Source organism: Hyla sarda, chromosome 1 (genome assembly GCF_029499605.1).
Source record: "Hyla sarda isolate aHylSar1 chromosome 1, aHylSar1.hap1, whole genome shotgun sequence".
In the NCBI taxonomy this organism is placed as follows: domain Eukaryota; kingdom Metazoa; phylum Chordata; class Amphibia; order Anura; family Hylidae; genus Hyla; species Hyla sarda.
The window spans coordinates 66,478,805-66,501,665 of record NC_079189.1 but is presented as its reverse complement, the minus strand read 5'-3'; the positions used below and the strand labels follow the sequence as shown (position 1 = coordinate 66,501,665).

General features: G+C 42.4%; 1 protein-coding gene across 1 annotated transcript; it reads right to left on the bottom strand.

Moving 5' to 3' along the window:
• Positions 1-3,445: 3,445 nt before the first annotated feature.
• CLRN2 (clarin 2) lies at positions 3,446-22,861 on the bottom strand. Its single transcript, XM_056551605.1, has 4 exons — positions 22,793-22,861; positions 21,132-21,748; positions 5,639-5,818; positions 3,446-4,024 (listed from the first exon to the last, which is right to left on the bottom strand). The coding sequence occupies exons 2-4, from the start codon at positions 21,382-21,384 to the stop codon at positions 3,759-3,761; spliced, it is 699 nt and encodes a 232-aa protein (XP_056407580.1). The 5' UTR covers positions 21,385-21,748; positions 22,793-22,861; the 3' UTR covers positions 3,446-3,758.

Genomic DNA, 22,861 nt, shown 5'->3' with positions numbered 1-22,861 from the left:
CCGTCACTGCTAGTCACCGCTGCCCTGGATGTCGCCCTTTGACGGCGCGCGCGACGACGTGATGACGACGAAGGAGAGCACCGGCCATGCATGGGATCCCTGCACGGAGCAGACACCGAGGAGGCAGGTAAGGTCCCTCCCAGTGTCCTGTAAACAGCCGGGATAGTGTTATTTTCGCTTCAGACGCGGCGGACAGCTTTGATCGCCGCATTTGAAGGGTTAATACATGGCATCACCGCGATCGGTGATGTCCTGTATTAGCCGCGGGTCCCGGCCATTGATGGGCGCAGGGACCGACCCGATAGGACAGGTATTTGCCGTATAAGACGCACCAACTTTTCCCCCCCCCAGTTTTGGGGAAGAAAAAGGGCATCTTATACCGCGCAAAATACGGTACGTTTTTGACCACTGCGTGCACAACCAGTAGAAAATGTCTACCAAGTCAGTTTGGTAGAAATCGCTTGAGATGCAGGGATGCCGTAGATAAAACAAAATATTAGAAAAGTATACAAGAAAATGGAGACAAAAGCTAATGATAAATCCCCCCATTATTTCCTATGGATACCTATATAAAAATATGTTATATGCCTTATTAGGGAAAAGGGACGCTTTCCTCACCATCCAAATGTATAGAAACCTCAATTCACCAAGACAATTTGGGGGAGATTCATTAAGACCAGTGCAGAGGAAAAGTTGACAAGTTGCCCATAGCAACCAAATTGCTTCTTTTATTCTTCAAAGGCCTTTTCAAAAATGAATGAAGCGATCTGATTGGTTGCTATGGGCAACTGGTTGACTTTTTCTTTACACAGGTTTTGATGAATCTCATATATATATATATATATATATATATATATATATATATATATAATATAGCTGTATACTACAGAGGGAATTATTTTCTTTTGGGATTTCTTTTCTGTCACGACCACAGTGCTCTCTGCTGACATCTCTGTCCATTTTAGGAACTGTCCAGAGCAGCATATGTTTGCTATGTGGATTTTCTCCTGCTCTGGACAGTTCCTGGCATGGACAGAGGAGTCAGCAGAGAGCACTGTGGTCTGGACAGAAAAGAAATCCAAAAAGAAAAGAATTTCCTCTGTAGTATACAGCCGCTTATAAGTACTGGAAGGATTAAGATCTTTTTAATAGAAGTAATTTACAAATCTGTCTGGCACCAGTTGATTTAAAAAAAAAGTTTTCCACTTGAGTACCCTTTTAAAGGGGTTATTTGGCATTAAAAAAATAATAGCCTATAATTATGTAGTCCCATATCAGAAAGTGGTCTACCAGAACCGTGGTTATCCCTAAAAATGTTGTAAAGTCTAGAATGTTTGGAATACATTGTCTGACACAATATCATTGATATAGCATTTTCCATTGTCATTATACACCAATATATCAACCTGATGTTCTCAGCATCTTATGATTGTTCACAATTTTAAAGCATGAATCTACTGTGCAGTCATGGCCAAAAGTTTGTAAACTGTGACAAATTTTGCCAATCCCAAACAGATAACAAAGAAATGGAGCACTCACCAGATCATTCAGGGTCATCAAGATTCTTTTATTTCATAGAGCTTGGCAGCATGCAAACATGTAAGGGAGAGCGGACAAAACAAGGTAGGTGGGGGAGAGGGTTGGGCGATGCGTGTGCGAATATGGACCGTCGCCCAACCCTCTCCCCCACCTACCTTGTTTTGTCCGCTCTCCCTTACATGTTTGCATGCTGCCAAGCTCTAAGAAATAAAAGAAGCTTGATGACCCTGAATGACCTGGTGAGTGCTCCATTTCTTTGTTATCTGTTTGGGACTGGCATTCGTATTCTTATAATGTGAGCACCGAAAAGGTCTACTACTGGAGAAGAGTATAGCGGATTATTGGATTACGGAGTAGCGGTGCCGGCTGCTTCTTTGTTTGGGACTGTGGGACAAATTTTGTTTTTGCTGCTTTAGTGTTGTTAGATCTTATAGACAGATGTTTCTAGGGTGCACTAAACTACTAATATATGCATCACACAGGTTTTTAATCTTTTATTTACAAACATATCAAGTTGAAAAGACTCAATAATTACTGTGAATCTTCTTTTTCATGAATGGCATGCTGGATATCAGCTTCTGGGCCAAATCTTAACTGATGAAACCCCTTTTTTGTCTGATCAGTGCTTGAAGTTTATCACAATTTCTGTGGTTTTGGTTGTCAACCTGTTTGTGGAGGATTGACCGTGGGTTCTCAATAGGATTGAGATCTGAGGAGTTTCCTGGCCACAGATTCAAAACAAGGTTAACCAACCACTTATTTATCACTTTTGTCTTGTGACACGGTCTCTGTCATGCTGGAAAAGAGCATTGTTAATCACCAAATTCTTCATCATTGGAAACCTCAAGGCCACTGGATATGCGAAATTGTTACATGATGGATGATGTGTTTCCCTCTTTATGCACTGAAGCTGGCAGGTTCCCTGAGTTTTTCCAGCAAGATGGTGACCACCACATTATGAGTGTCAGGTCCGAGCATTCCTAGATGAACAGTTTCCTGGAGAGTGGATTGGTCGTCATGTGAAAGTTGAATGGCCCCCAACGTCTCCCGATCTGACCTCCTTAGACTTTTATCTTTGGGGTCATCTGAAGGCAATTGTCTATGCTGTGAAGATACGAGATGTGCAGCACCTGAAACTACGGATACTGGAAGCCTGTGCTATCATTTCTCCTGCGGTGTTGCTATCAGTGTGTGAAGAGTGGGAGAAGAGGGTTGCATTGACAATCCAACACAATGGGCAGCACATTGAACACATTGTATAAGTGGTCAGAAACTTGTAAATAACTCATGAAAGAATAAAGTTACGTTAAAATCAAGCACATCATTGTTTTTCTTGTGGAATTCCCAATAAGTTTGATGTGTCACATGACCCTCTTCCTATTGAAAAAACAAAAGTTGGATTCAAAATGTCTGACTTCAAAATGGCCGCCATGGTCACCACCCAACTTGAAAAGTTTCCCCCCCTCACATATATTAATGTGCCACAAACAGGAAGTTAATATCACCAACCATTCCCATTTTATTAAGGTGTATCCATATAAATGGCCCACCCTGTAGTTATAAGGGAGCCTGTCAGTGTTTCATGGGGCCTGTGTTTTTGGGCAGCATGAAACTGATGCCACGTTCCCTTTATGGTGTCTCCTATTAGGGATACCTTTTTATATGGAAACACATATTTTTTCCAAGTTTTAACCGTGAAAAAAACTAATTCAAATAAGATTTTATTTACAACATAAGTAGTGTTTATGTTTATATTATCAGATAAATATATTGTGAAAATTGTGAAGACTGCTTCCAGGGAGTAGGAGGCTCTGCCTGTTCTCTATACAAGGCGAGATGAGACAAAGTAAAAGATTATTAACAGTTTTATTATTTTATTATTAAAAAGGAAAGAAAAAAGAAATTTGACTGTTACAAACATATTTAAAGGGTACTTGTCACAAAATAATAAAAAAGAAAAAAAAATGGCTTTAGACTTATTTTTTACCTGGGGCAGATCCTGTCTGTATTTGTCTTTAAAGCCATGCCTGAAATCCATTAGCTGTTAAGGATAAGACCCCTCACATTGTGTAAAGCAAGTGGTCCATGAGTATATGTATGTTATGGAGAACCAACTGATCTACATGGAAGGGTCACTTGATACAAGCAAGTTCTAATAACATGTACAGCACTACTATGCCAATATGGAATATCAGATCCAATAAAAAAGGTCCCTGGAACTAATACATAATGTCCTCCGCAGTTACATTTGCCTCTTCAGTCTTTGTCTTAAATTTAGGAAGGCGAATCTTACTTGCTGCCATAAGCAACATGTTGAAAGCGTGAGTTGCCCCACTTGCCACACACAACCAGAATGAGTCCTCGTACTGTTCTTCAAGAATGATGATCCTGAAGACATGTTCACGAAAGTTTGCAATCCTCTCAGTCAGCTGGTGAAGTCGGACAGCAGCAATGAAGCTGGTGACTGCGAACAGAATGAACAGACCTGCAATACAAAGTACAGTATTAGAAATAGACATCAATTTAGTAATTGGAAGCTCCATCGGGAGCCTCCTTCACATATTCTGTAGTTGTTGATGGAAAGAACAACATTGCATGTAGCCATATATTTCCTAAAGACCTAAAAGATATAAATAAAGTATTCCGTAGGTAGCCACCAGTACCTGTCACGTGACCAATACTTCTGTGGAATTCCACACAGAAAATCTGCCATGGAACAGAAAGTCTGCCAGGGAAAATCTGCCAGGGAACAGAAAGTCTTGAGGCCTGCAGCTGATGAACAAGTATATTGGCTACTGGGAGACCTGGTTACCTAAAGGGAGAAAGTACTGATGGGACCTGTCAACGTAAACGAGGAAACTACTGAGGGGACCTGCCTACCTAAAGGAGGAAAGTAATGATGGGATATGGCTACCAAAAGGGGAAAAGTAATGAGGGGACCTTGCTACTTGAAGGGGGAAAGTAATGAGGGGACCTGGCTACCTAAAGGAGAAAAGTAATGAGGGGACCTGGCTACCTAAAGGGGAAAAGTAATGAGTGGACCTGGCTACCTAAAGGGGAAAAGTAATGAGGGGACCTGGCTACCTAAAGGGGAAAAGTAATGAGGGGACCTGGCTACCTAAAGGGGAAAAGTAATGAGGGGACCTGGCTACCTAAAGGGGAAAAGTAATGAGGGGACCTGGCTACCTAAAGGGGGAAAGTAATGAGGGGACCTGGCTACCTAAAGGGGGAAAGTAATGAGGGGACCTGGCTACCTAAAGGGGAAAAGTAATGAGGGGACCTGGCTACCTAAAGGGGGAAAGTAATGAGGGGACCTGGCTACCTAAAGGGGAAAAGTAATGAGGGGACCTGGCTACCTAAAGGGCAAAAGTAATGAGGGGACCTGGCTACCTAAAGGGAAAAAGTAATGAGGGGACCTGGCTACCTAAAGGGGAAAAGTAATGAGGGGACCTGGCTACCTAAAGGGGAAAAGTAATGAGGGGACCTGGCTACCTAAAGGGGAAAAGTAATGAGGGGATCTGGCTACCTAAAGGGGAAAAGTAATGAGGGGACCTGGCTACCTAAAGGGCAAAAGTAATGAGGGGACCTGGCTACCTAAAGGAGAAAAGTAATCAGGGGGCCTGACTGCCTAAAGAGAGAAACTAATGGGGCGGGGGGGAGGGGGGTGGGACTGGGTAGATCTGGATCTTTCTAAAGTACTTACTAATGGGCTGACTACCTAAAGGGTTAAACAATTGGGGGGACATGGCTACCTTAAGGAGTAGTACATGCAGCAGTTAAATGGAAACCCTTATGTATACCACCTGAATGGAGGACAAAATGATACTTTTTTGGCCTATATTGGATAATGGTGGTCTGTGTGTATATCTAGCATACAGTATGTGCATGCCAGCAGCTTTCCCAGTGCATAAGAGAAATGTACAGAATCATTCTCTTTAGCACAGTATTATACACCGGTTCTTACCACCTAATAACAATCGAGATCTGACCAACTAACGCTTGGCCTCTCTCATAAGGCACCGTAATGGCTGCATGGTTTTTCTCTATTGAACGTACAGCCTTACCCTTTAACATATAAAATGTGGTTTTGCGAATTTACCTGCAATGAAGTTCCAGAGACATATACCTGCAGGACCTTTGATGGACCGATATGGGACTTTTAGTGCATTATATATACAGTATCCAAAACTGATCAGTGCAAAAGAAATGGCTGTGCAGAGGAAGAGGATAATGATCACATGGAGGGCAGTGTTCAGTGTTTTCACCATGTCTGGAAATACTGTAGAAAGCAGAAAAGACAACACTGTTACTACGATACCATCGGAACAGCAGTTGCGGGGATTGGGGGCAGAGTATACTGTCTTTATTATTTTGAAAGAAGCTCAAGTTTAATATAAAAAATAAAACAAAATATTTCTGGAATAACCCTTAAGGGTATATTCACACGATTGTAACGCATCACTAGTTACCCGCTGCAAGAAACCAGCTGTTGTTACGATACCATTCACTTCAAGGGGACTTCCGAAAGTCTGCAATAGTGGCAGATTTGCAGAGTACCGTGAACCCATTAAAGTGAATGGCAGCGTGACTCGCATTGGATTTCCCGCAGTGGGTAAGCCCCTGTGAGTTTGTGTAAATGTACCCTCAATCTATGCTTCTGGGATTTTTTTTCTAGAATCCAATGGTAATGTTGTCTATACCACAACTTCAGGACCAGCACTTAAAACTGCAGTTACTCCACACAATTTTGCAGGGTTCAATAGGCTAAAGGAATGTATATAAAACCGGGCGATATTTGCCACTAGGCACCCGCTTGTGTCTGGGGCAGCAGTGTTGCGACCTAAGTTCAAAGGGATTTTCCAGTGAAAGACAACTTATCCACTATTCACAGGATAGGGGATAAGTGTCTAATTGAGGGGGGTAGTGGGGGGGAGGGGTTTCTAACCACCCTTGATCTCCAGAATGGGATATGGGTCACAGAGAGAGTGCGCATGCTGCAGATGACACATGCATGCTTCCTTTCTATAAGTGAGCCAAGGATACCCGAGTACAGCACTCTGGAGCATGTGTCGTCTGCAGCACGTGTTCTCTGAATGTCATGGTCATGGTAGACTAGTACTCACAATGACATATTATGCCTCTGAGAGGAAAAATAGAGCAGATTTAATAATACTTCTTAGATTAACCTACTAATTCTCCAGATTTATCTTAAGCTAGCTATTAGTTGGCTTTCTTTACTCAAAAAGGTTTCTCCACATTTTTAGTGCAATTTTTGACACACTCAATCACACAAAAGCCATGTCCCTTTACTAGAAAGCCAAACCGTTTTGCTCTATGCTACCCTCCCTTTGTCGAGCCAAGTTAAAAAGTATCTAAACCACAAGGTAATGTGGGGCAAGGCATGCAAGCCAAAAATTTTGCCTTGTTTAGACTATGTTCACACTGCATACTTTTTGCAGAATGTCCATCCAAAAAATACTGCAGATAGCCGGAGCCGGCAGAACATGGCGGTGCTAGGACCACTCGATTCCCTGAAAAAAAAGCTTTAGTTTCAGCATGCTGCCATTTTTTAAAACACTCACTTAGCCAAAAAACACCAATAGAGAGTGAAAAAACACAAAAATAAAAAACACAAAGCGGGTATGGCATTTCATATGACCCTATTGACTTCATGCTAACATCTGTCTGTTGTGTTTTTGCCCCCCAAAAACGCCATGCAGTGAATTTGGCAGATTTTTTTTTTTTATGTGTTTGGAAGCACAACCTTAGGCTACGGACCCACATAGCACTAACACAGCGTATTTCACGCTGCGCAAAATGTACTGCATAGTGAAAAATACACTGCGTATTCTGCCATAAGCATACACACAGGGCTAGCCAGCGGCAGACCTGTGTGTTCAGTGAGGTAGGTTTGGGGGCGGGGCTATGTGTCATAGGCTTGCCAGCAGACAGCCCCGCTCCCAAACCACACTGAACACACAGGCCTGCCGCCAGATAGCCCTGTGTGTATGCTCATCACAAGAATACACAGTGTATTTCCCACTTCGCAGCACATTTTTCACAATGTAATGGGACCATAGCCTTAACCTGCGTTTTCTAAGGTTAGGTTTACATGGCCTTTGTCTCCCATCTTCATATTCTCCTGTCATTGCTGCTAAACGGACCATACTAACAAACAGATGCAAACTGATGCAAAAGGTAGCCATTAAGTGGCATCCTGTTGCATCAGTTTTTAAACTGTTTATTTTCCCTTTTTCTTTTTGTCTGTCTACTTCCCTGTTCCTCACACCTCTTCTGAGCATATTCAGAAGTAATAACGGATCAAAAACGGATTGAAAAAAAGGGTACAAATGGAGACATTAAAGGCTCATCCGTTTTCAATAAGTTACCCATAGACTTCAATGTTAAATTTATAATATCCATTTCTATTCTGTTAGTTTTGATGGGAGAAAAAATATTGCACACAATGGCCCTCATTTAATATTGCAAACCTGACATGTTTTGTCTGATTGTGCACCAGATTCTGTCGCATTGCGTCCGAAATTCTGTATGCGCCAGACTTTGCGCCAGGATTTGCGCCAGAATTGAAAAACCCGGAATAACTCTTCATTTTGCTAAGAAAACCCTTAAAAGGGACGTGACCGGCGGGAAAATGGGGCGTGGTCTCCGAAAAGGGGCGTGTTCCTGACATATTCACAAAAACCCAACATATTTACTAAGGTTTCCACATAAAATGTGATGGATTTGAGCGGAGGAAAACCCTACAGATCAGAGCGGCCCTCATTTACTATTCTAAACCCGACCTCTTTTGTCGGGTTTTTTTGTCGCATCTTTGTCTGCGCCATGTCGCAGACATCGTGCGCCAGTCTGCGACACTATGCGACATTTCTTCCCAACAGACCCGATGTGGATTCTCCCAAACCCGAAAAAGGGGCGTAACCTGACATTTCTGAGCTTTCCCACGTATTTATTAAGGTTTCCAACCCGAATTTGTTGAATTGTTGTGGATTTTTTCCCGACAGCTCAGAGGAGTTGGAAACCAAAACCTACAAAACCCACGTGCGACAAACAGGATGCAACATAATAATAAATACCAGGGGAAAAAAGCAGTCGGGTAAGAAAGCAACATAGACTTACAACCCGATTTTCTTAGTAAATGAGGGCCAGCATGTGTAAAAAAAAAAAAATAATGTAGGGAAAGTGGAAAATGTAGGGAAACCTTAGTAAATACTGTGGAAAATTGTAATTGTAATTGTAGGGAATTAAAACACCCAAAGAAACCTACACAACACTCTTAGTCTTTTCTTAGTCATGTCTTTTCTCCATCAAAAAAACGGAACAGGAAGCAAACGGGTGCAAATGGGTGATAAAGGATTGTAAAAAAAAATCCCATTGACATCAATGGGATTCTTTTACAGCCATTTGCAACCCATTTGAAAAATTATCAAACTGATTGATAACGGGCATTTATTAACGGGGGCAGACAGTAATGTGCACGAGCCCTAATACTTGTCAGTTGTTGGTATTTTAAAGCGAGTAATAGATTTGAAAAAAAAGAAATTTCAGTCTTTTCTTTATACGTCACCCATTTATGATCTCTTCCTGGCTTTAAATTCAATAATTGCAATTAAAAACCTGAATGTGTAAACACAGTCTTAGGCTAATTTTCCACTTGGGTTCTTTTGGACATTTTTTTTACCTGAAAAAACACCACATAAAAATAGTTTTTCTTATTACAAGTCAAGTATTAATTTCATCGGGTGACTCTGAAATTTCTATTCAAGAATTGGGGGAACAAAATGCCAAAAAAGGGTAATGTTAAACCCACATGGAGTTTTTGATGGCTTTTTTTCCTCTGAGTATGTTCACATACATGGGAGAGCACCTGCAGCGTATTTGATGCCGTGGATACGCTGCCGACACACACAGAGTTACGCAGAGCGAGCTCCCTGCTTCTGCTGTAGCTCTGTCTGTCCGCTCGTGACTGCGGATTTCCTGCCGGAAATCCTGAGTGGACACACAGAGCTACAACAGCAGCAGGGAGCTCGCTCTGCGTAACTCTGTGTGTGCCAGCAGCGCATTCTGATGCGGATGCGCTCTCGTGTGAGAATGTACCCTCCCATTAACTTTTATGGGAGAAAAACTGAGATTTCTTAAATAAATAAATAATTAATTAATTTAAAAAAACACCATAATCATAGCATGCTGGTGTTTTGGAAAACTGTTGCTGAGGCCAAAACTGCACAAAAAAGCCATCGATGAGTTAAAAAAAACGCCAAAAAAATAAACTTTCAGCCAACATCTGGGTGCAGTGTTTTTAACCCCTTAAGGACTCAGCCCATTTTGGCCTTAAGGACTCAGACAATTTAATTTTTACGTTTTCATTTTTTCCTCCTCGCCTTCTAAAAATCATAACTCTTTTATATTTTCATCCACAGACTAGTATGAGGGCTTATTTTTTGCGTGACCAGTTGTCCTTTGTAATGACATCACTCATTATATCATAAAATGTATGGCGCAACCAAAAAACACTATTTTTGTGGGGAAATTAAAACGAAAAACGCAATTTTGCTAATTTTGGAAGGTTTTGTTTTCACGCCGTACAATTTATGGTAAAAATGACATGTGTTCTTTATTCTGAGGGTCAATACGATTAAAATGATACCCATTATTATATACTTTTATATTATTGTTGCGCTTAAAAAAAATCACAAACTTTTTAACCAAATTAGTACGTTTATAATCCCTTTATTTTGATGACCTATAACTTTTTTATTTTTCAGTATAAGCGGCGGTATGGGGGCTCATTTTATGCGCCATGATCTGTACTTTTTTTTGATACCACATTTGTATATAAAAAACTTTTAATACATTTTTTATCATTTTTTTTTTAATAAAATGTATTAAAAAAGTAGGAATTTTGGACTTTTTAAATTTTTTTTCGTTCACGCCGTTCACCGTACGGGATCATTAACATTTTATTTTAATAGTTCGGACATTTACGCACGCGGCGATACCAAATATGTCTATAAAAAATGTTTTTTACGCTTTTTGGGGGTAAAATAGGAAAAAACGGACATTTTACTTTTTTATTGGGGGAGGGGATTTTTCACTTTTTTTTTACTTTTACTTTTACATTTTTTTACATTTTTTTTTACACTTGAATAGTCCCCATAGGGGACTATTCATAGCAATACCATGATTGCTAATACTGATCTGTTCTATGTATAGGACATAGAACAGATCAGTATTATCGGTCATCTCCTGCTCTGGTCTGCTCGATCACAGACCAGAGCAGGAGACGCCGGGAGCCGCACGGAGGAAGGTGAGGGGACCTCCGTGCGGCGTTATGAATGATCGGATCCCCGCAGCAGCGCTGCGGGCGATCCGATCGTTCATTTTAATCGCGAACTCCCGCAGATGCCGGGATCTGTATTGATCCCGGCACCTGAGGGGTTAATGACGGACGCCCGCGAGATCGCGGGCGTCGGCCATTGCCGGCGGGTCCCTGGCTGCGATTAGCAGCCGGGATCAGCCGCGCATGACACGGGCATCGCTCCGATGCCCGCGGTTATGCTTAGGACGTAAATGTACGTACCACCTCACCAGGACGTACATTTACGTCCTGCGTCCTTAAGGGGTTAAAGGGGTACTCCCATGGAAAACTTTTTTTTTTTTTTTTTTTTAAATCAACTGGTGCTGGAAAGTTAAACAGATTTGTAAAATACTTCTATAAAAAAATCTTAATCCTTCTAGTACTTTTTAGGGGCTGTATACTTCAGAGGCTTTTCTTTTTGGATTTCTCTTCTGTCACGACCACAGTGCTCTCTGCTGACACCCCTGTCCATTTTAAGAACTGTCCAGAGCAGGAGAAAATCCCCATAGCAAACATATGCTGCTCCTAAAATGGACAGCAGAGGTCAACAGAGAGCACTGTGGTTGTGACAGAAGAGAAATCCAAAAAGAAAAGCATTTCCTCTGTAGCATATAGCCCCTTAAAAAAAAGTGATGGAAGGATTAAGATTTTTTAAACAGAAGTAATTTACAAATCTGTTAAACTTTATGGCACCAGTTGATTTAAAAAAGAAAAAAAAGTTTTCCACCGGAAAACCCCTTTAAGCCAAAACCTAGCCTAAGGCTCTGTTAATATGGTGGAATTTCCAAGTGGTATCCAGTGGAAAAATTGTGCTTGAAAATTCCGTTGCAGCAGTGTTCCTTTAGTTCAAATGGGATTCTGCTGTTTTTTGCACACGGTGGAATTTCGGCAACAGAGATTTCGATTCCAGCCTCCACAGAAAGAATTGACATGTCAATTCTTTCTGCATAATCTTGCAATGTCTGCAATGCCAATGTGGTCAAGATCTGCATGTAGATGCAAACAAAAAAGGTGCGTCTAACCACAAGACAACAGGTCAGATCCTGAAACACACCTTTTTTCCATTACTTACTATGGGAAACTGGCGTGATGCACTTACAAACCGCAATGCAGCTTCTACACAACCTTTTCCTAGGTCTACCCAGAGCTATGTTGTTTCTTTCCTTTTATGTTGCCAAATCCTGCAACCCAAATACCGAAAAGATAAGTGGCATCTTTGTAGCACACAGGGCAAAAGCTATCAGTTAGGAACTACCGTAAGTAGGACAGGCTAAGGATAGATTGGCAGTGGGCCCTATAGTCACAAGTTTATTTCCATGGCCATGTTTTTTAACATTGGTATTTATAAATTTTCTTTTAAAATGATATAGTTACTTAATAAGAAAACAGATCAGTTGTGAGGATATCAAATGTATAATTACACATAAGTGAAAAATTGAAATAAAATTATGTAAAATACTGAATAATATCCACATTATTTTGGTGGTTCCCATTGATTTTTATATCATAAAAGAGATACATTACTTTTGTTTTAGACTCTCCCCTTTCCTGGGGTGGTCAAGTCCCGGGTGGGCACGCCCCTTTATTTATTTTTTCTTGGAAAAATTCAGTGAGGGTCAATTTTAAATGTTTTAGGTGCAAATTTTGTCGTGTGCCTAAATTCAGCCGCAAAAACCTGACAAAATAAAACAGCGGAAATACATTAGTAAAAAACCCCTATTGTCTTTATTCAGTGGTCTTTCTGTGGTGTCCCAGCACCAAAGGCTGTCCTATGGGCTAGAGATTACCTCGAACACCCTGTCTGACTGTTAACTGGGCCCACAGTTTTTTATTATTTTTATTCTTTTCACTTTATTATATTGTGTGATATTGCTATATTATGTTATGTATTTTTTTTTTAGCACTGTTACCTTAAGAGATCGAGGCAGAGGAGACCCCCAAACCTAGCCCTAATGTAGTGTAAGGGGTGATGGAGAGTCCAGTTCAGTTTCAGTCCAGTTAGTGTCTAGTCAGAGCTCAGTGTGAGCTGCAGAGAGAGTAAGAGGAGACTGAGTTCTAGCTATCAAGCTGAGGAGAAGCATAAGGGAGAAAAAGTCTACTAAATTCCATAGCCACGTAAAATTTTAGGAACGGCCCCGGTGCGTAGGTGAATTGCCAAAGCCTGGCTGTAAGCCAGAGCAAAAGCTCTCAGGGGAAAATATCTACTTCAATCAGTCAGTCAAGTTAAAGCTTTCAGTCAGCGTATGCTGCCAAGAATCTTCAGGCTGCATCCAATGGCCACTACAACTCCTAGCAAGGCTATAGACTCCCCAAGGTTGTACTCTGCCCATCTTGCTGCGCAAACTTCTTTATTGTAAAAAACTTGCTACCTCAATCATCAGTAAAGAGAGTTATCAGTAACCTGGCATCGCTGTATTTATTATACCACTCCTGGCCCAGGAGAAGCTATCGTATCCTCAGACTGTTAACGGTGCCCTGGCATCACAGAGTGATAAATCTGACCACCCAGAGTGACGTACCACAGTCTGTCCAGTACCGTGTGGTTGCACACATTTCTCGCCTGCACAGTCAACAGGTTCTGGGCAATGATGACTAAAGGCAACAGTGAGGCCATGTAGACACATCGGGGGGAAGTTCTTGTTCTCCCATATTGGGGTACACCAAACGCTACTTGCCATCCCTGTTTTTAACTTAATATTTTCCCAGACTTGTCCCAATAACTCTTTCACTGTACTCCCGTCTTCCATATCCTTCTTTAGATTCCCACTCTCCAGCAGCTCCCATATTGATCTGTACTTCGTACCCCCCTTTTCAAGGAAAACCGCCAAAGATTGCTGTTCTTGAATGATCAGTGTTAATTATGATGCTATGAAATAGTGGGCAAAATTGGGGATACCCAAACCCCCTTTTTCTAAGGGGTGATACAGGTACTGGCTCTTTACCCTAACCCTTTTTCGTCCCCAAATAAGGTAATTTATTTTACTCTCTAGTCTTTTAACCCCTTAAGGACTGAGCCCTTTTTCACCTTAAGGACTCGGCCATTTTATGCAATTCTGACCACTGTCACTTTAAACATTAATAACTCTGGAATGCTTTTAGTTATCATTCTGATTCTGAGATTGTTTTTTTTGTGACATTCTACTTTAACATAGTGGTAAAATTTTGTGGTAACTTGCATCCTTTCTTGGTGAAAAATCCAAAAATTTTATGAAAAGTTTTAAAATTTAGCATTTTTGTAACTTTGAAGCTCTCTGCTTGTAAGGAAAATGGATATTCCAAATATTTTTTTTTTATTCACATATACAATATGTCTACTTTATGTTTGCATTATAAAATTGACGTGTTTTTACTTTTGGAAGACACCAGAGGGCTTAAAAGTTCAGCAGCAATTTTCCAATTTTTCACAAAATTTTGAAACTCGCTTTTTTTCAGGGACCAGTTCAGGTTTGAAGTGGATTTGAAGGGTCTTCATATTAGAAATACCCCACAAATATAATATAATATACCCCATTATAAAAACTGCACCCCCCAAAGTATTCAAAATGACATTCAGTCAGCGTTTTAACCCTTTAGGTGTTTCACAGGAATAGCAGCAAAGTGAAGGAGAAAATTCACAATCTTCATTTTTTACACTCGCATGTTCTTGTAGACCCAATTTTTGAATTTTTGCAAGGGGTAAAAAGGAGAAAATTTTTACTTGTAATTGAAACCCAATTTCTCTCGAGTAAGCACATACCTCATATGTCTATGTTAATTGTTTGGCGGGCGCAGTAGAGGGCTCAGAAGGGAAGGAGCGACAAATGGTTTTTGGGGGGCATGTCACCTTTAGGAAGCCCCTATGGTGCCAGAACAGCAAAAAAAAAACACCACATGGCATACTATTTTGGAAACTAGACCCCTCGGGGAACATAACAAGGGGTAAAGTGAACCTTAATACCCCACAGGGGTTTCACGACTTTTGCATATGTAAAAAAAAATTATAATTTTTTTCCTAAAATGCTTGTTTTCCCAAAAAATTTACATTTTTTAAAAGGGTAATAGCAGAAAATTTGAAGCCCAATTTCTCCCGATTCAGAAAACACCCCATATGGGGGTGAAAAGTGCTCTGCTGGCGCACTACAGGTCTAAGAAGAGAAGGAGTCACATTTGGCTTTTTGAAAGCAAATTTTGCTCTGGGGGCATGCCGCATTTAGGAAGCCCCTATGGTGCCTCGACAGCAAAAAAAAAAAACCACATGGCATACTATTTCGGAATCTAGACCCCTCGGGGAACGTAACAAGGGGTAATGTGAACCTTAATACCCTACAGGTGTTTCACGACTTTTGCATATGTAAAAAAAAATAAAAAAATGTACCTAAAATGCTTGGTTTCCCAAAAAATTTACATTTATACAAAGGGTTAAAGCAGAAAATACCCATCAAAAATTGAAGCACAATTTCTCCCGATTCAGAAAACACCCCATATGGGGGTGAAAAGTGCTCTGCTGGCGCACTACAGGTCTCAGAAGAGAAGGAGTCACATTTGGCTTTTTGAAAGCAAATTTTGCTCTGGGGGCATGCCGCATTTAGGAAGCCCCTATGGTGCCTCGACAGCAAAAAAAAAAAAACACATGGCATACTATTTCGGAAACTAGACCCCTCGGGGAACGTAACAAGGGGTTAAGTGAACCTTAATACCCCACAGGTGTTTCACGACTTTTGCATATGTAAAAAAAAATTTTTTTTTTACCTAAAATGCTTCTTTTCCCAAAAATTTACATTTTTTAAAAGAGTAAAAGCAGAAAATACCCCCCAAAATTTGTAACACAATTTCTCCCAAGTACGGCGATACCCCATATGTGACCCTTAACTGTTGCCTTGAAATACGACAGGGCTCCAAAGTGAGAGCGCCATGCGCATTTGAGGCCTAAATTAGGGACTTGCATAGGGGTGGACATAGGGGTATTCTACGCCAGTGATTCCCAAACAGGGTGCCTCCAGCTGTTGTAAAACTCCCAGCATGCCTGGACAGTCAGTGGCTATCTGGCAATACTGGGAGTAGTTGTTTTGCAACAGCTGGAGGCTCCATTTTGGAAACCATGGCGTACCAGGCGTTTTTTCATTTTTATTGGGGAGGGGAGGGGGGCTGTGTAGGGGTATGTGTATATGTAGTGTTTTTTACTTTTTATTGTGTGTTAGTGTAGTGTTTTTTAGGGTACAGTCGCACGGGCGGGGGTTCACAGTAGTTTCTCGCTGGCAGTTTGAGCTGCGGCAGAAAATTTGCCGCAGCTCAAACTTGCAGCCGGATACTTACTGTAAACCTCCGCTCATGTGAGTGTACCCTGTACATTCACATTGGGACATGGGGGGGGGGACATCCAGCTGTTGCAAAACTACAACTCCCAGCACGTACGGTCTATCAGTGCATGTAGTTTGCATGGAGTTGTAGTTTGGTAACAAACTCAGTGTTTTGCAACCAGTGTGCCTTCAGCTGTTGCAAAAGCTACAACCCCCAGCATGTACGGACAGTGGAAGGGCATGCTGGGTCTTGTAGTTATGCAACAGTTGGAGGCATACTACTTTGGCTGGGGATGCTGGCGATTGTAGTTATGCAACAGCAGGAGACACACTGGTTTGCTACTTAACTCAGTGTGCCTTCAGCTGTTGCAAAACTACAACTCTCAGCAGTCACCGACAGCCAACGGGCATGCTGGGAGTTGTAGTTATGCAACCAGCAGATGCACCACTACAACTCCCAGCATGCACTTTAGCTAATTGTGCAAGCTGGGAGTTGTAGTTATACAACAGCTGAAGGTACACTTTTCCATAGAAAAAATGTGCCTCCAGCTGTTGCAAAACTATAAGTCCCAGCATGCCCATAAGGGAATGCTGGGAGTTGTGGTGGTCTGCCTCCTGCTGTTGCAAAACTACAGCATGCATGCAAAAAGGGCATGATGGGAGCTGTTGCTAAGCAATAGCAGGAGGCTGTCACTCACCACCAACGATCCACGCTGCAGGTCAGTCCCTCGTCGTCGCCGCCGCCGCTCCTGGGACCCCGATCCCAACATTGACGCCGGGGATCGGGGTCCCCAGCTCCCGGGGTCTTCTTCCCGCACCCGCTCACGTCCTCCGGAAGAGGGGAGGAACGGGTTGCGGGAGTGACACCCGCAGCAGGCGCCCTGATTGGTCGGCCGGGAAACCGGCCGACGAATCAGGGCGATTGTGAGGTGGCACCAGTGCCACCTCACCCCTGCTGGCTATGGCTGTTCGAACAGCCTGTAATTCCGGGTCACCGGGTCACTGGAGACCCGATTGACCCAGATCGCTGGACTGAATTGTCCAGCGATCTGCGGACATCGCCGACATGGGGGGTCATCATGACCCCCCTGGGCAATATGCCGCGATGCCTGCTGAACGATTTCAGCAGGCATCAGGCACCGGCTCCCCTCCGGCTAGTGGCGGGGGGCCGCGATTTGACAGGAAGTACTCAAACGTCCTGAGTCCTTAAGGACTCGGAAAAGGGGCCGTTTGAGTATGTCCTGTGTGCTTAAGGGGTTAAGGAACATGTTTTTAATCCACATGGGAGAGGCTCTCAAATAATGCGTTATCATCGGCAGTAACACCATTCTAGGCAGTCCTATTCTGTCTGCCATACTTAGTCTCATCTTACTCCAGGTATTTATTTTCCCCACTACCTTCCCCATCAGGGGCACTAAATTTAATCTCGCAAAATCATGTAGACACATCAGAATTGGAATTCTGCATGAAGATTCTGCTGCAGCAGAGTCTCGTTTAATTCAAAGGATTCTGCTGCACTATGCACATGGCAGAATTTCTGCGCCAGATGTTTCTGACACGGAAATTCAGATTTTCGTGTCCATTCTTTCTGCGGACTCCGCATGGAATGCATAGCTGTCTATGAGATGGCGCATTCCCGTTTGGTCCTAGCGCTGGCATGTCATGCCGACACCCACAGTCTGAGGTATGTCCACACGGAAAATCTCTGTGCGGACATTCCGAGGTGTGAATAGTGTTCACACACAATGCCACCCAACTTTTCATAGAAATCTGCATGTGTAAATTAGCATTTATTGATGGTGTGTCTTACCTCTACATACTAGCCATATTCCAAACACTAAAATATGCTGACTCAATTTGTCATCAGACGCTTGTCTTAGATGTCCTAATTCCCCTTAATCCTACACAGAAAAACCCTAAACCTCCCATATGACTGATAACATCAAAAAAGTTATTATACCTCATTTTTTTGAGGGTTCACACATTGTATCATGGGGAAAAAAAACCCTGTAAAATAGGTATAAAAAGCCGCAGTTTAAAAAATTTCAAATCTAACTAAGTACACAGTTTTACCCAGTCTTCCTAACAGAGTTAGTTTATAATATCTGGCAGCCAAAGCAATGTTGTAGTAAAGTATGATTTAAAGGGGTATTTTAGGATTTTTGTTATTTGACTATGCTACAGGGGCTGTCAAGTTCGTAATATTGTGTCTGAACCTGTATGTGATGTTTTTTTCACAATTCTTCTGTGATGATCGCCCCGATATATTTATTTTTAACAGCAAAATGACTCAGGTCTCAGGATTTCCCAGGTTGCAGTGTGTTGTGATGTGACATCACTAGTCAGGTGATCAGAGAGAGCCTGTCTGCTTCAATGGGTAGAGCAACCATTGGGTGGGAGAGAGATAATTTTGCAACAGCTTTAGGCACCATGGTTAGAAAACACTGGTCTTTTGAGTGGATTACAGCTCATTTGTGTTTCCATGGGTGGGGTGGCTGATGTGTGGGAGGGAGAAAAGTGACCTCACACTTACAAACTATGGAACTATGGGACTTGTAGTTTGAGAATGAAATTCATTAGGTAATATCCAGTTCTGGAAGGTACGTACTACTTAAATCACCTTTAGGTGGACAACTCCTTTAAATGTCGGGACTGCTGTTTTATTCTCGGACTGTTGAGATTGTCAGTTATAGGACATCTTTAAACCATACTAAAACTCTTTATCTGCTGCTGTCGGAGGTTATGCTGGAACGTAGACAATCACATACCATATTTATCGGCATATAACACACATTTTTTAGGCTAAAATGTTTAGCCTAAAGTCTATCTGCGTGTTATACGCCGATAAGCCGCTGCAGTTCAATGATTTAAAGTGGGTGCTTTAAATCAATGAACTGCAGCGGCTTTTGCAGGTACAGAGACCTGCTGTCGCTGCCGGCTTCTCTGCCCCTGCCTGTCCTGGGGTCTAGAGCCCTGCTGCCGCTGCTTCTCTCCCCCAGGCTATCGGCACCGCTGCCCCTTCTCTCCCCCTGGCTATTGGCCCCATTGCCGACGCCGATAGCCAGGGGGAGAGAAGCGGCGCCGGCAATTGGGCAGCGGCGCCGATAGCCAGGGGGAGAGAAGGGGCAGCGGCACCCATTGCCGGCGCCGCTACCCCGTTTCCTCCCCCATCCCCGGTTGTATAATTACCTCTTGCCGGGGTCGGGTCCGCGCTGCTTCTGGCCTCCAGTGTGGCGTCCCCTGCTTCGTTGCTATGCGCTGCGAGATGCAATGACGAGTGACGTCACTCATCATTGCGCCGCGCCATGCAGCACATAGCAACGACGCAGGAGACGCCACACTGGAGGCCAGAAGCAGCGCGGACCCGACCCCGGCAACAGGTAATTATACAACCGGGGATGGGGGAGGCAACGGGGTAGCGGCGCCGGCAATGGGTGCCGCTGCCCCTTCTCTCCCCCTGGCTATCGGCGCCGCTGCCCCATATACTTGGTAAAATGAGGGTGCGTGTTATAGGCCGGTGCGTGGTATACCCCGATAAATACGGTATATTGGATTCCATTAAAGTCTATAGAAAATTGGCTGTCAGTGCACACATTGCAATTACGTTGGAATTATGCATGTAATAGTCCCTTATGGGGACAAAAAAAAATGTGTAAAATAAAGTAAAAAAATAAGTTCATAAATGGAATTTAACCCCTTCAGTAATAAAAGTTTGAATCACCCCCATTTCCCATTAAAAAAAATGTAAACAAAAATAAAAATTAACATATATGGTATCGCCGCTTGCGTAAATGTCCGAACTATAAAAATATAATGTTAATTGAACCACACGGTCAATAGCGTACACGTAACATAATACCAAAGTCCAAAGTTGCGTATTTTTGGTCACTTTGTATACCTTAAAAAAATTTATAAAAAGCTATCAAAAAGTCCCATCAAAACAAAAATGGTACCGATAAAAACTTCAGATCACGGTGCAAAAAATACATCCCAGTATATGGAAAATACATCCCATTATATGGAAAAAAAAAATAAGTTATAGGGGTCAGAAGATGACAATTTTACACATACCAATTTTGGTGCATGTAGTTATAATTTTTTTCAAGTAGTAAAATAAAAAAAAACTAGATAAATTAGGTATCCTTGGACCTATAGAATAATGATAGGGTGCCATTTTTACCGAAAAGTGCACTGCAGAGCATCAGAAACCGCCAAAAGTTACAAAATTGAGTTTTTTTTCCAATTTTTCCCCTCAAATATTTTTTTTTCTGCTTTTGCTGTAAACATTGTGGTAAAATGATTGATGTCATTACAAAGTACAATTGGTGGCACAAAAAATAAGCCCTCATATGCCTGTAGGTGCAAAATTGAAAGCATTATGATTTTTGAAATGTGATGAGGAAGAAATGAAAGTGCAAAAACGGAAAAACCCTGTGTCATTAAGGGGTTAAAGGCATTGTCCAACTATGAGAACTCATCCCCTATACAGGGGATAAGTCTCTGATCGGGGTGGTCGGGCCTCTAGGACCTCCTGCAATCTCCTGGTGACCATTGGCACTATTCATTGTCTATAGCAACTGCGTTAGATAGCATTCATCGCTCCAGCAGTTCCCAAAGAGCGGTGTTTCCCAACCAGGGTACCTCCAGCTGTTACAAAACTACAACACCTGCACGCCCGGACAGCCTTTGGCTGTCCTGGCATGCAGGTGTTGTCCTTTTGGAACAGCTGGAGGTACCCTGGTTGGGAAACACCGCCATAGAGAATGAAATGAACAGCAGTGCGCATGCGTGACCTAGGTACTTGTTCTCAAGATTGCGCCATTAGAAACATATTCCCTATTCTGTGGCTAATGAACATTGAGTAAAAAAAATTTGATTTACATGTTCAGACATTAGGGAATAGGATAGTTCTTATCAATTCACAATAAATGTTTACTCACTTTTAAACGTGAAACTTCGCTTCCCCAATCCGCACTGGCGGATTTTGCCCCCCTGAAAAAGCCCGTAGTAGATACTCCCAATAAACTTGACCAGCTCTGGATCCGAGGCATTGACCAAATCGACTCCCGTCTGACAAAGTGTCTTCCCGGTCATCCACTTTTGAGTCACCATGGCAACAACGATCAGCAAGAATGAGACGAAACTTAACGCGGAAGCCAAGGAGAATATGATTTTCTTGAAGCACCCAGGCATTCTAGAATTTTCACGAAATCATCCCTGGCACTGCCATGCAGTTATAACACTGTGTATTAGCACTCACATATGTCAGTAGATGCACATCCCGGCAGTATTCCATGGTTAGCTTTGTATTACTTGGCTTAAATTCGTGGATGAGGAATAGGCAGTAAGTCTTGTAGCACGGGCTGTAGGTAGAAGGCCATATTGCAATGAAGATCTTCAGCAGAGTGTAACGGTGGTGTAGGTTGAGTCTTAGAGGCAGTAACCCTATCTCCAGGGCTCTGCTAGTGTTTCATCAGACTGCCGTATTGTCTCCTCTGTAAATACTCAGATGACAATTGCTATACAGCAGCGTTAGATCAAAAAACAAACTGAGTTCCTAGGAATATAAAAAAAAAAATTCTATTTTTTATGGCCTATAAAAAAAAGATGCAAACACTAGACTTAATGTTGACTTGCATCAATGTGGGTGGTGATGGGGTCTTCTTGTCCAGATAATAATAATTCCGGATGCTTTAAAAAAAATGTAAGAATGCCCAAATGTGTATTGATACATTTGCATCCAAGATATTGCCGCAGCATACACTTGTGCCATTGCATATCAGGAGAACATAATTAAAAAAACGCAATTCTGGGGTTTTGCATTTTTTTTACCTTTATGCCATATACCTTACAGGATTATTAATGTTATATTTTAATAGTTTGGATAATAATGCACGCAGCGATACCAAATATATATATATATATATATATATATATATATATATTTTGTATTATGTTTTACTTTATTTTTTTATGAAAAATAACTTTATTAAATTTTTTTACATTTTATTGGTCCTTTCACGGACTTTTAGGAGGAATCAGTAGATTCCTCATACGGATCAATGAAGTTCCATAGAAGGTCCAGCCAGGCTTTATCAAATGCAGAGCCATGGACGGGCATGAAGGAGAGGTAAGCCCTCCAGCTACCTCCATCGTGGATCGCCCTCCCACGAATGAATTGTGTGTGTGTGTGTGTGTGTGGGGGGGGGGTTGGGGTTGTGGGGGCGATCCACTCCACTAGACCACCAGGGATGGTTTAAGCTCACTTTAAACGCCACTGTCAGCTTTGGCAGCAGCGACCTAAAGGGTTAATAGGCAGCTGATGCCGGCAACAAGCAGCGGCCCCCACCTACTGAAATAAGCTGGGGGTCACTGGGTTTGGAGCGGGCTCAAGTCAGGAGCCCACTCCATACATCCTGAGCGGCAGCATGATGGACTAGGTCCGTCATGGGACGTGAAGGAGGGGGTCCCAAATCTTGACACCCCCTGGTGGGGTGGCACCCTGACTGACACAGGTGCTATCCCACCCAGCTCATCAATCCACACAGAAATGAATAATCACACTTACATTTATCCCCTCTTGAATTCAGCACTCTCCTACCTGACAGCCCTGTATCAGGGACACATAGAGCAGCAGGAGAACAGCTCCGCAGAGGCTGCAGGGTTAAAG

Excerpts from the sequence above, each read along its gene's own strand:
- CLRN2 (XM_056551605.1), bottom strand. The coding sequence starts at position 21,384 with ATGCCTGGGTGCTTCAAGAAAATCATATTCTCCTTGGCTTCCGCGTTA. Across the intron at positions 5,819-21,131 it reads GCGAAGTTTCACGTTTAAAA|TATTTCCAGACATGGTGAAA; the intron begins GTGAGTAAACAT and ends TGCTTTCTACAG. Across the intron at positions 4,025-5,638 it reads TCTCTGGAACTTCATTGCAG|GTCTGTTCATTCTGTTCGCA; the intron begins GTAAATTCGCAA and ends TTTGTATTGCAG.